This window comes from Theropithecus gelada, chromosome 19 (genome assembly GCF_003255815.1).
Source record: "Theropithecus gelada isolate Dixy chromosome 19, Tgel_1.0, whole genome shotgun sequence".
In the NCBI taxonomy this organism is placed as follows: Eukaryota; Metazoa; Chordata; class Mammalia; order Primates; family Cercopithecidae; genus Theropithecus; species Theropithecus gelada.
This window is the reverse complement of record NC_037687.1, coordinates 2,126,004-2,138,886: the sequence shown is the minus strand read 5'-3', so window position 1 is coordinate 2,138,886 and position 12,883 is coordinate 2,126,004. Positions and strand designations below refer to the sequence as shown.

General features: G+C 60.9%; 1 protein-coding gene across 1 annotated transcript in view; it reads right to left on the bottom strand.

Moving 5' to 3' along the window:
• The window catches only part of DOT1L (DOT1 like histone lysine methyltransferase), a 62,110-nt gene that overhangs the window by 28,924 nt on the left and 20,303 nt on the right, over positions 1-12,883 (bottom strand). The window contains exons 5-8 of the mRNA XM_025367727.1: positions 11,829-12,057; positions 9,235-9,329; positions 8,769-8,831; positions 2,349-2,404 (exon numbers count right to left, since the gene is read on the bottom strand). Of these exons, the coding sequence (XP_025223512.1) occupies positions 2,349-2,404; positions 8,769-8,831; positions 9,235-9,329; positions 11,829-12,057 (443 nt within the window). The remainder of the gene's footprint in view (positions 1-2,348; positions 2,405-8,768; positions 8,832-9,234; positions 9,330-11,828; positions 12,058-12,883) is intronic.

The following is a 12,883-nucleotide window of genomic DNA, read 5'->3' as shown; positions in this document are numbered from 1 at the left end:
CACACCGCCAAGCGCACACCGTGGGTTTCAGGTGCAGGGAAAAGACCTGAGCGGCCTCTTCTGAGTGGGGCCGAAAACAGAGGGGCGGGCTTCGGGGCCAAGTCCCTTATCGTGAATCTTGGAGTCCAGTGATCTGGGAAGGTTCACGAGCAGCCCACACAATGTAGGAGGAGCAGCCGTGAAGAACCCACAGGCCGAGGGAAGAAGGCAGGTGGCCAAAAACAGAGGCCCAGCAGGGGGCTGGACTGCCACAGGGGGCACCAAGCAGAGGCTCCCGCTCAACCGCCGCAGAGACCGCAGACAACGGGCCCCAGGCGAGGCACCCTTGGCAGCGTTTCAGAGCCCCTGGCAAGCAGCGGGGAACCGGAGGCTCCCATGCAGGCCCCGCACAGCTTTCCCAGGCCACCATCCTCAAATGAGGGTCCTGGGGCCACCTATGTTCCCCACTCAGGACTGCACTTAGGGAGGCTAGACGTAAGGCTGGCTGAGCTCAGGTGGCCAAGGCGGCTGAGCGGCATGAGCCAGAAAGACCTGGGTAACTGGGTGTTCAGAGAAGCAAACTCCATGATGCCACCTCCAAAGCCACCGCCATCGTGGGTGAGACACAGGAAAGGGAAAACAGGCTGAGGCCAGAGTGCAAGTCCCCACAGTCAGCGGGCAACCTGTGGGAGGAGCCCCTCCTGGTCAAGATCTATACGCTATGCCCAGAGCCAGAGCAGGCTGAGCCCAGGGCTGGGGCTACCCAACAAGGCAGCGAGGCTGGCAGCTCCTAGAGAGGAACTGCGAGAGCCTGCGCCAAGCCCAGATGTCAACGGGATGCCAGGAAATCTCTCGCCTTCTTTTTTTTTTTTTTTTGAGACGGAGTCTTGCTCTGTCGCCCAGGCTGGAGTGCAGTGGCCGGATCTCGGCTCACTGCAAGCTCCGCCTCCCGTGTTTACGCCATTCTCCTGCCTCAGCCTCCCGGGTAGCTGGGACTACAGGCGCCCGTGACCTCGCCTGGCTAGTTTTTTGTATTTTTTTTTTTTTTAGTAGAGACGGGGTTTCGCCATGTTAGCCAGGATGGTTTCGATCTCCCGACCTCGTGCTCCGCCCGTCTTGGCCTCCCAAAGTGCTGGGATTACAGGCTTGAGCCACCGTGCCTGGCCTCTCGGCTTAAGAGTTTGTTACAAGACAGCAATCACGGCCTGACCGCTGCAGGTCCCCCTGTGCTCCCACCACCACTCCATGGGATGGGGATACCACAGGGTCAGCACGATTCCCTCCAGATGGCAGAACACCCGCCGGTGGGCACAGTGCCCCAACCCAGATAGAAGTTCACACAGAAGAGCAAACCTAGGAACCTTTCGGGAAAAGAAACCCCCATTTTCTACTTGTACCCCAAACCCTGTCCATGGGGGACACTTAACCATAAGCCATGAGCACACCCGAGAGGAAGAAAAGCACAGGGAAGACAGCAGGAGCGAGGGGGCAGGGAGGACAAGGGGCATGGGGAAGAAGAGGAATGCAGAGAGAAGGAGGGGTGCGGGGAAGATGAGAGGCGTGGCGAGGACGAGGGACGCAGGGAGGACAAGGGGCATGGGGAGGACGAGGAATGTGGGGAAGACGAGGAATGCAGGGAGGACAAGGGACGTGAGGACAAGGAATGCTGGGAGGACAAGGGGAGCAGGGAGGACAGCGGGACTGGGGGAGCAGGGCCCAGCCGGCTGCTGACCCCACCTCGCCGGCTGCTCTCACAAGAGCCTTGGGCCCCCAGGGTCCCTGGCAGACGCTGGAGCATCGTGGCCACACCCAGGCTGGGCAGTGGAGAGCACAGGGGCCCAGCCCAGCCACACAGAGCCGGTAGCCACCAGGACAAACAGGTGGCAGTGGGGAGGGACCTGGACAGTGCCCTGAGCTCCTGGGCCTGGGTGAGAGGCGGCGCGGAGGGGGCAAGCCCAGGCAGCGCCAAGATGGCTTGGGACCATTGTGCACACTGTGTGGGTGCCAGCCACTCCAGGAGGGATGCGCGGAGACAGGAAGACCCCCAGACCAAGCCTGAGCGGGGAGGAGGCCCAGGAACCCAGGCGAGAAAGTCAAGGGGATAGGGCAGCAGGAACAGGCTCACTGCCAGCAGGGTCTGCAGGGGCTGACAGGGGCTCTGCTGGGCACATCTGCTGGGCATGTCCGCTTTGCGCGCCCTCAGAGGGAGACCCAGGGTGAGGGAAAAGCGCCCTTCCTGTCCCCACCGGCCTCTTTCCTGACACAGCCAGCGCAGGAGTGAGGGGCCGTTCCCGGACTCCAGTGCCATGGCCACTGCCCGCCCGTGAGCGTATACCCCACATGCCCCGCACGCCCCATGCCGGCCATACCTCGTGTTGGCGATTCGCTCCCTCCACTCTTCTGAGAGGAAATCGCCTCTCTCCAACTGAAAAGAGAAAACAGGCATGAGTGGGGACCCCCAGCCTCCCTGGCAGCCCCAGCCCGCCCGGCCCCTGTGAAGAAAGAATGAAATGAGCACAGCTCTGCTTGCAGGGAAGGAGCAGGAGGACGCCCAGGCCCCACCGGCTGCAGCCCTGGGAGCTGCAGGCAGAAGGGCAGGCGAGAGGGACGCGCAGAGAACAGGCAGAACCTCCTGAGAAGCCGGGACAGGTCCTCGTGCTCCAGCGTCCACTTGGGGAGGCCAGGCCCAGCCAAGGGGACCACAGCCACACCAACACACACCTGCCAGCCATGCTGCAGTCTCCTAGAAATGTAAGCTCAAAATCAGGGGCTGCAGCCACTCCCAGGACCAGAAGTGGCCAGCAGGGGCGCCCCAAGGCAGGGCCTGCAGTCCCCACCATGCTGGCTCCAGGCAGTGCCTGAGGGAGGCGGCGGAACGCTGGGGGGCACCCTCCACGGCAGGCAGCAACGCTTGGCCAGGCCGGGAAAGCCTAGTGCCGAGCTCTGTCCCTCCCTCACCAACCGCAAGAAACATGCACACCTCAAAGCTGAGCCGCCAGTCCCTGGGGGTGTCCGCCCCTGTCCGCTGCTGAGCTAAGAGCAGCGCTGTCCCCCAGCTCCACGCCGCGCTCACAGCAAAGCCAGCTGCAGCCCGACGCCGGTCTACCTCCAGACCTCAAGACCAAGCACGGTCCAGGAGGAAACACCTCTTATTAACCTAGCTGCCCAACGCAGTAGCATCTGGATAACTGAGACCCTGCCTTTCAAATCCTTCAAAACCACCACCACCTCCATTCCCAGAGAAAGAAACACACCCACACAAAAGCCCGACACAAATGCCTCCAAAAGCCAGCACGACTCACCACAGCCAAAAGGTGGAGGCAGACAAGAGTCCATCAGATGAAAGATCAACAGAGCACAGCAAGGCCGTGCGCACAGAAGCAGGACCCCGCCAGGAGCAGGAGCCAGGCTCCAACCCAGGCCACAGCGCAGATGCACCTTGAGGACGTCATGCTCAGTGAGAGACGACGCCAGACACAAAAGGCCACGCAGTGTGTGATCCCATTTCTGTGAAATGTCCGGGAGGGGCCAGAGTAGTTGGGGGTCAGGGCAACCTGAGTCACGGTCGAAGAAGCCCACACCTGCACCCCAAGGGCCGAGGGAGGACCCGCAACACTTCTTTCATAGCAGCCGCAGGCCCAGTGCCCACCGAGTGTCTCTCAGGATGGGGGGCAGTCCCTGAGCAGAGAAGGTCCCACAAGCAAGCCGCTGCCCCAAGCAACAGGGTGGCCCACCCACCCAGCCTGAGAGAGACAGGGACACCCCCGCTCCAGGCCCGGAGGACAGGGCCACCCGTCCACGCAGATGCAGATCCAGAGGGCAGGGCCGCCCGCCCCAGCCAGGAGCAGCTATATATCCTCTGCTCTCCAAGGCCAGGGGAAGTTCCCAGGAGGGAGGAGGCGGGATGGGAGGTGCGCAGACAGGCCATCCTGAGCCCCTGCAGGTGCTGGGCTGCCCCGACACCCGTCTCCTCCCTCTCTACACCTGACAGACCCTGTGAACATCCCTCATTCCCCGTGGACAAGCCACCCAGGAAATGACTCAAATCCCAAGTCCTGAGCAGCACTCAGCAAACCCGGGCTCGCATCGCAGGCCTGGGGCTGGGAACGCACCCTGGGGTTCCCCGCGCTCCGTGACAGGGCAGGCTCCGGGGCCAAACTGTTCCTGCAAACGCCATGGTTTATGTGCAACCCTGCTTCCCTCTGGAGTCTGGAACCCCGGCCCCATAGGAACCGGGAGTCTGGGTCTCTGGGAGCCTCGCTGGTGACACCGCTCCGGGCAGGAGGACTTGGAGCCTCCCAAGCAGAGCATGGGCAAAGCCACAGAGAGCTGCTCTGAGGGTTTCCTCCAACATCAGAATGTAAGTTCCCCTCAGAAAGGGCAAGGGACAGTCGGGAGAAGCCTCTTTCGCCCACCCTCTGCAGCAGACCTGGCTGTAAACAGCACGGATGCCAGAGGTGGAGGCTGGTATTGACACCTGCCTTCCCCACCACCAGGTTCTTTGCGACACGTGTTACCAAAGCCCTGAGGAATGCCATCCTTCCCCCCAAATCATGCTCCCAGACACATCTCAGGAGCCACTGGCCCGACCGTGAGTACCTAAACCCGCACGGAATTCAGACCACGAACGCAGCTCCACGCCGGGAGCACCTGCGCCTGCTTGGCCGTGTTGCAGACCCAGGCCCTAGAAGCAGGGTGCTGACCCTGACGCTGACGAGATGAGGCAGAAGGAGGAGCAGTGCTGGGGCAGCCCCCGCACCTGACAGCCACCCTCTCCTGAGCAAGGCTCAGCCCAGTCAGACCACGCGGAGGAAGGCACCTTGGCGCCCTTCTGGCCATCGCTGGGAACCACGGCGAGGGCTTCCATCCTCTGTGCTGGGATCTGTGTGGCTCTCCTGCCACAGCCAGGAACCCACGTGGGAACTTCCGGCCGGAGTGCAAGTGGACCCAGGGCCCAGGACACCACACAGCTTCCACTGTGGGCAGGGCATTCGGGAACAATCAGCACAAGAAAGGGAAGGAGAGCTGGGCCCGCAGCCCTGGGTGCACAAGTCCTGGTCAAACACAGCAGAACAGAAGCCGAGGGAGCACCACCCAGAGACCAAACCAGACAGGTGCGGCCGCAAGGAAGCACTGCAGACCACGGCTCCCACCACGGCCGAAAACACCTCAGCGGCCCATCAGCCAGCAGAATCCCGCTTCGGATAAACAGGATCGCACGCTGACCAAGGGGGACACATTCAACACTGGAAACCCATCACAGCAACAGGCTGAGGAATGGAAACCACAGCACTGCGCTGACACTAGAAGCAGCACCGAAAAAACGCGTGCCGCACACTCAGGACTGCGGGCTCGTCCTCCACCCGAGGGACAGCATCCACACAAGCCCGCCACTAACACCGTGCTCCATGGCCAGGTGCTCAGCTGCCCACCAAGAGCGGCGCAGGGAAGGGTAACCGTCTTGCCCCATGACTCACATCGCATGGGAAATGCCCACGCCGGCCAGTACAAGAGGACAGGAAAAGGAGAGGAAAGGGACAGGGACTGCGAAGGCTAAGTCAAAGCTCCGTGTCTGCAGGCGACACAAGTGTCAGTGCAGAAAACCCCAAGGAGGCCGGGCGCGGCAGCTCCGCCTGTCATCCCAGCACTGTGGGAGGCAGAGGCAGTCGGATCATGAGGTCAGGATTTGAGACCAGCCTGACCAACATGGTGAAACCCCGTCCCTACTAAAAATACAAAAATTAGCTGGGCATGGTGGTGGGCGCCTGTCATCCCTGCTACTCAGGAGGCTGAGGCGGGAGAATCGCTTGAACCCAGGAGGCGGAGGTTGCAGCGAGCTGAGCTTGTGCCACTGCACTCCAGCCTGGGCAACAGAGCAAGACTCTGATGTCAAAAAAAAAAGAAAGAAAAAGAAAACCACAAGGAATTGGTAAGAACTCCAGGAACTCATGTTGCAGCAAGGCTTCAGGAGATGAGGGGAAGAGAAAGTATCAATGACCTCCCTAGATGTTCGTGGCACCAGGTGCCGGCCAGGACATGGGGCAACAGAAACTCCTGTTCACCGCTGGAGGTAACGCAGATGGTGTAGACTCACTGTGAGGCAGTCTGGCGGTTTTTCCAGACGATCCAGCAATCGTGCTGCCTGGTGTCTACCCACAGGAGTGGAGCTCCTGCACCCACACAGAAACCTGCACACGGACCTTTACTGCAGCTGTGCTCATAACTGCCGAACTGTGGAAGCAGCCCAGATGGCCTCAGCAGGCGAGTGGGTGAATTAACTGTGGCACATCCAGACAATGGACTACTATTCAGCAATAAAAAGAAATGGGCTGTCAAGCCTCAAAAAGACACGGAGGCAGCCAGGCACCCTCACGCCTGTAATCCCAGCACTTTAGCAGGTCAAGGCAGGAGGATCGCTTAAACACAGGAGTTTAAGCCAACCTGGCCAACACTGTGAAACCCCGTTGTTACAATTTGTATGTGTGTGTGTGTGTGAGACAAAGTCTTGCTCTATCGCCCAGGCTTCGGTGCAGGGGTGCGATCTCAGCTCACTGTAGCCTCCGCCCCCTGGGTTCAAGTGATTCTCCTGCCTCAGCCCCTCAAGTAGCTGGGATTACAGGTGCGTACCACCATGCCCAGCCAGGTTTTGTATTTTTAGCAGAGACGGGGTTTCACCATGTTGGCCAGGCTGGTCTTGAACTCCTAAACTCAGGTGATCCGCCCGCCTCAGTCTCCCAACGTGCTGGGATTACAGGCGTGAGCCACTGTGTCTTGCTCAAATTATTTTTTTAATTAGCCAGGTGTGGTGGTGCACGCCTGCAGTCCCAGCTACTCAGGAGGCTGAGGTGGGAGGATCACTTGAGCCCAGGAGTTCACGGCTGCAATGAGCTATGATTGCACCACCGCACTCCAGCCTGGAGAACAGAGCAACACCCTGCCTCTAAAAAACAACAACAAAAGTTTCCAGCCAGCAGCTCCCTCCCTGAGGATGCAAAGAAGGACACTGCCTGACTCAGGTGTCCCTGCCACTGCAGCCCATGTCAGGCCTCGCAGGGGAAGATGGCCTGCCTGGACCATGCATCTGTGTCCCCACTCAGGTTCGCCTGCTCAGACCACCACAGCCAGGACACCCAGGGCAGAACCAGCCGGCAAGGGATCAGGGCCCAGCACCCTGACTCTGGCCTTCACCTGTGCTGTGGGACAGCATGGAGAGGTCTGAGCTGGGGGCCAGGGATGTGTGCTAGGCAGGATGCACGCCCACTCGTGGCAATGACAGGAATGCCGAGGCCTCACAGGGATCTGAGGAAGGACCCGACTGACAGGCCCACAGAGGGCGCCTCGGCAGGGAGCTCCAGACAGATGGGCGGGTACACAGCCCTGGCCACACCTCCACCCACCCTGCTGAGGAGACAGTGAGGGGCGGGCACCGCCTAGGAGGGGACTGGAACTGTACACCACCTGTGTCCCTCATTGGTCCCTCTGAACTGTGAGAGTCAACTGACAACAGGACCTCTAAACACCTTGTTTCTGTTGCTTCTCAAACGTGCAGATTCCACCCAGGAACTGTGTTGCCGCAGGCACCTGGGATCACGAGTTGGCCTTGCCATGTTCCGTCCTGAGCTGCTCTGCTGGGCAGCTTAGCGACTCCTGCGCCATCGTCCTCCCAAGGTGGTGACCTGGCGACCACCCTGCCCAGCACTCCTTCCGCCTTGTCAGGGAGGCCTCTCAGGACTCAAGGGGCTGCGGGCTCTATACTCCAGGAGCTCCAAGTCTAGAACAGGAAGCACCACCTTCCTGCACCCCAGACCCCAAGCCACCCTCCAATCCACATCACAGGAGCAGCTGCGCCAGCACCGAGCCCACACCCCACGAGGGCGGGGAGAGGATGGAGTCCACAGGTCTGAGACATTGCTGGGAGGCAGAGCCAATGGGCCCCAAGCGCCGTCAGACTCCACCACAGGTGAGTTCCTGGGCAGCTGGGACTGGGAGGAGGAGAGCACAGGTCAAGGAAGGACTCAGCTCTGCAGGCCTCTGTGTGGAAAGGACCAGGGTGCAGCCTGGTGTCTAAGGACTTAACACGGGGTGGGAAGGAGTCCGGGGAGGATGCAGGAGTGGCAGCTACTCCTGGAAGCTGTGGCCCAGTAATCACCCGACCTGGGTCAGGAAAACCGTCCTTCCTGCTCCCTAAAGAGCATCCCCTTCCCACGCCCACTCCCATCCCACTGCCACTCAGCCATCGAGGGGAGTGCACACCCCGCAGGGACAGCCACACGCGGCGCCATCCACACGCGGCACCATCCACAGGGTACACGGGAGGAGCACCTCAGACCGCATCACGACAGGGCAGGAGAGAACACTGCCCACCCCGAGGTTGCTGGCTTGTCATGAAGAACACGGCACTGAGGACCAGGAACCCGTCCAAACAAGGCTGTCCCCAGTGAGGGATGACACCCCAAGGACGCTGCAACCAGCCCAGAACCCAGCCTGTCCCACAGGCCTCCGCTCCGTGGAGCCCAGAGCCCGTTCCCTGAACCGCCTCTGTGCACCGCACGCTGCCGAGGGACAGAAGCCATGTCACAGAGGATGGGAGCGACAGTGCCAACAGAGGCACCTGCTGCGGGCTCAAAGGCCACGCCCAGGCAGCCCTATAAGAACCAGAGGGGACTCCAGGGGGCACGCCATGTGCCAAAAGCCATGTGCCAACATTGGCAAGAAAGGAGGGGCTAAGAGGAGGGTGGGAGCAGGGGTGGGGCCGGCGATGGGAGCCAGGGCGGAGCAATGGCACTCACTGTGTATTCTGCATGCTTTTTTCCATACCATTTCATCCACTTCCTGAACTCGCGGTCCATGGTCTGGAAGGAAAGAAACCAAACGCCCATTACAAACTCTCAGGGCAGTGGGGCCTCAATGCGCCCGCCTGGGCACGCCACCCAAAACACCCCACTTCTCAGAGGGCTGTGCCGTGAGGTGGAGCTGAGCACTTCCCGCCTCACTTGTGGCACGTGCTGTGAAACAGGCTCAGAGACGCCCACGCAGCGCTTGGGCAGGCCTGGAGGGCCGGCCTGTGATGGGCCGTGAGGGCATGCGGGCACCCTATTCACAGGCACACCCTGCAGGCAGCTAAGACGTCTTGGGCCTGGAAAGAACGCCGCCCAGACTCGGAAGTCCCACAGCAGTGGGGTGGAGGCACCCAGGGCATCACTTTCTCTGATGGTCCCCTGCCTCCAACACACCCTGGCACCCAGACCTGCTCACCTCCGCATACTTGGCCGGGATGTCCGCTTTCTCGACGCCATAGTGATGTTTGCAGTTGGTGGCAGCGGCGACCTGGAGCACAACCTGGCCCACACCTGTGATCAGAGAGATCCATCAGATACCACACAGCACTCAGATGCCACCCAGGAGGCCATGACAGCCTCGGAGACAGAGGCCACAAGGATGCAGCCATGAAGACCCACAGGGGAGGCCACAAGTCTCCACACATATCCGATGCTCCAAGGTCACTCAGGGTGAGACTAGGCCCCCAGTAGAGCCCCCACGAGGGGATGGTCATCACAACATGTCATCCATGGACATTACTTGGTGGCCCCCGAAACCCAGAATTCATTTTGAGTCTAAAGGCCCTATGTGGTGTTCACTGTTCAGACAGGGCTGCCCGAGACTTGGCAGGTCTGGAAAGGCTCCCGTTCACCTCAAATTATCCCTGCGTCACCACCACACAGACACAGAGCAACCTGGCTAATGAAATCTCACAGCACCCCAGGAAGGCTCATGAGCGGGACTGGACTGAGACTCGATGTGGGGTGGGAGAGGCAGTGAGGAGCCCCTGCAGCCAGGACAGTCTCCCGGCCGCCGCGGTTTCACAGCGTCAGCGCACAACCCAGCAACCCCCAGCTCTAAGGGAGGAGGAGGGAACGGGGGCTGCAGATGTGCCAGCGTCAGGAGGGCAGAGGCAGCAGCACACACTGGGGGTGTCAAGCCGCCTCTCCTCCCCTGCTAGGCAGCTCTGCGCTCCAGGGAATGAACCACGGCGCAACCACAGCAGGCATAGACCGCCACCACCACAGCAGCGGGAAGAGAAGCACACAGGGACAGGGGCCCAGAGCCGGGCCGGCAAGTGCTAGGCCGTCATCTAAAACATATACGCCTTTTTAATTTTTTGTTTTTGAGACAGGGTCTGATTCTGTCACCCAAGCTGGACTGCAAGTGGTGAGATCCTGGCTCACTGCAGCCTCAATCTCTTGGGCTCAAGCAATCCTCCCACCTCAGCCTCCCAAAGCACTGAGATTACAGGCAGGAGCCACTGATCCCAGCCAGATATGCCTTTTTTTTTTTTTTGAGACGGAGTCTCACTCTGTCACCCATGCCGGAGTACAGTGATGTGATCTCAGCTCACCACAACCTCCGCCTCCAAAGTTCAAGCAATTCTCCTGCTTCAGTCTCCCGAGTAGCTGGGATTACAGGCATGTGCCACCACACCCAGCTAATTTTTGTACTTTTAGTAGAGAAGAGGTTTCACCATGTTGGACAGGCTGGTCTCGAACTCCTGACCTTAGGAGCTCAGATCCGCCCACCTTGGCCTCCCATAGTGCTGGGATTACAGGCGTGAGCCACCACACCCAGCCAATATACATTCTTTTTATTGCATTTTTAAAATTTGGAAATAAACTTAAATAAGTAAATAGAGATGGGGTCTTGCTACGCTGACCAGCCTGGTGTTGAACTCTTGGCCTCAAGCGATCCTCCCATCTCAGACTTCCAAGCGCTAAGATGACAGGCGTGAGCCGCCACACCGGGTCTGTGCAAAGTCCTCTTGGTCCCTGCCCTCGGGGCCCCTCCCCCACGTCAAAGCCAGGACTGTGGAGTGAGGCAGATGTGGGGCTCGCATGCCTGCAGGCACAAGGTTCACATGTCCATCGAGGTCCAAGAAGCCCAGAGACAGTGTAGACACTGTGGAGAAGGGGCCTCCGCCATCTGACCCTTGTCAGCCGGTGGCCCCGTCAGCCCTGCCTGGATGGGGTGGTCCCATCAGGAACGAGTCAGGCTGATGAGGTTGTTCCTGAGCTGACTGCTCATCTATGCCTCGGCCAGGCCACACCGGGGCTCAAGACAGGGCCAGAAACCCACACCTGGGGCCTGGTCTCAAGGGGCCCCGACCGTGGTTGAGAGGAGACGACGCCTCACAAGCAGAGCCTGTCGCCTGTCAGACTCTGAGTGCAGGGGGAGGCCGAAAGAATGCCAGCATGTGGGAGGTGGTCTGTAGGGACTCGCCGAGGCCACCCTGAGCCCCAACCTGAGAGGGGCAGGGCATGGCCCAGACGCAGGGGTACTGAGGGAAGCCGGGGATGCAGGGAGGGCGAGAGGGCCTCCATGAGCCCAGGGACCTGGGGTTTTCCTCTGCATGGGAACTTTCCAGCCGCTGCAAAGGGAGCAGGTGTGCCCAGGGAAGGACCGCAGTAGGCTGCAGCATGGGTGGGGACTGGGCTGGGGCCCAGGCTAGCGAGTGGCAGCTTCTGGGAGTGAGCAACAGAGGGGCACAGGTCTAGCTCCCCCGCTGGTGGGAAGCAGGGAAAAAGCAGAGTCTCCGGGCACCTGGAAGGATGGGCCTGGTCTGGGAACCACTGGGTTCCTGCGATTTCTCCTCTCTGGGTAGAGCCCTGGGCTCTGGGGAAGGTCAGGGCTGGGGAAAGGAACGGACCCACAACGAGACAGAGGGGCCGGGAAAAGGAAGCGCCGTCCATGCCAACATCGCGAGTCCCTGTTAAACTCTTCTCCAAGCAGGTGTGGGTCAGGCACAGAGCGTGTGGCCTGGAAGTGCACAGCAGCCGGGCGTGGCAGGCGACACTCACCGCTCCCCAAGTCCACAAACAGGTCGTCGTCGGTCATCTTGATCTCGTCGATCATCTGGGCCACCAGGTCGAAGGAGGTCTCCCCGTACACCTCAGGGGAGAAGGGCTCGTAGTTGTTGAGCTTCTCGGGGTCAGTCACTGAGTGGTTGTAGACCTGCTGCAGGATGTGGCGCAGAAGCCCAGTGGACGGCCGCGTGTTCAGCTTCATGGGCTGCGTGGTGCCCTTCCACTGCAGACAGAGGGTGGCCCGGCCATGTCACATAAACCGCACGGCTACAGGCTGCCCAGCCCCTCCACCCCTGAGACCTAGGCCCTTTCCCAGCAGAAGCAGGGAGCCGGCTGCAGGGCCTCTCGTGCACCTGTGGGGTGGCCGCCAGGTTCCCAGGTCAGTTTCCAACCCAGCCCCATTTCCTACAAGCAGCAAAGCAGCATCCCCAGGGACAGGCCCCATCTCAGAGGGGTCCCAGGAGGCTCCTCCTCCCACCACAGGCCTCTCTCCTCACTGGCAAGACCACCGAGACCACACAGGCCACCGAGACCACCATCCCTCCTCCGGGCCGAGGCAGCAGAGCGGGGCGCCGACACCAAGGGACCCCCATCAGGTGCCACGAGCCCCATGAAAGCCTTGAGCCCACCGCACCTCACCTGACTCGCCCACCTGGAACCCCGCCTTCCTTCCCACTGCCTGCAGCAGGCTGAGGTGGTCCCCTCTCGCCCCGGCCAGCTCAGTTCTCAGGGGCCCACAGAGCTGCACGCACGTGGTGAGGGGGAAGCCGGGGCAGGGTGGCAGGCTCATGGGGTGGGGCAGCCCAGCCCCACTCAGGAGGGCTGAGTGAGCCCATGCCGCCCCCAGCAGGACTCCCTCCACAGCAAGACCTTCAAGAAAGAGCTTCCCTGCCCTCATGCCCCAGGGGCCCCCGGCACCTTCTAGAACATGGGAAGCAGCACGCTCCCCTCCCTGCTACACCCCAGCTCGCTGTGTCCCCCGTCCTTTGTGAGGAAAGCCTCACGAAACACAGCAGGACTGGGGTGTCCAAGGGCGCAGCCCAGGCCAG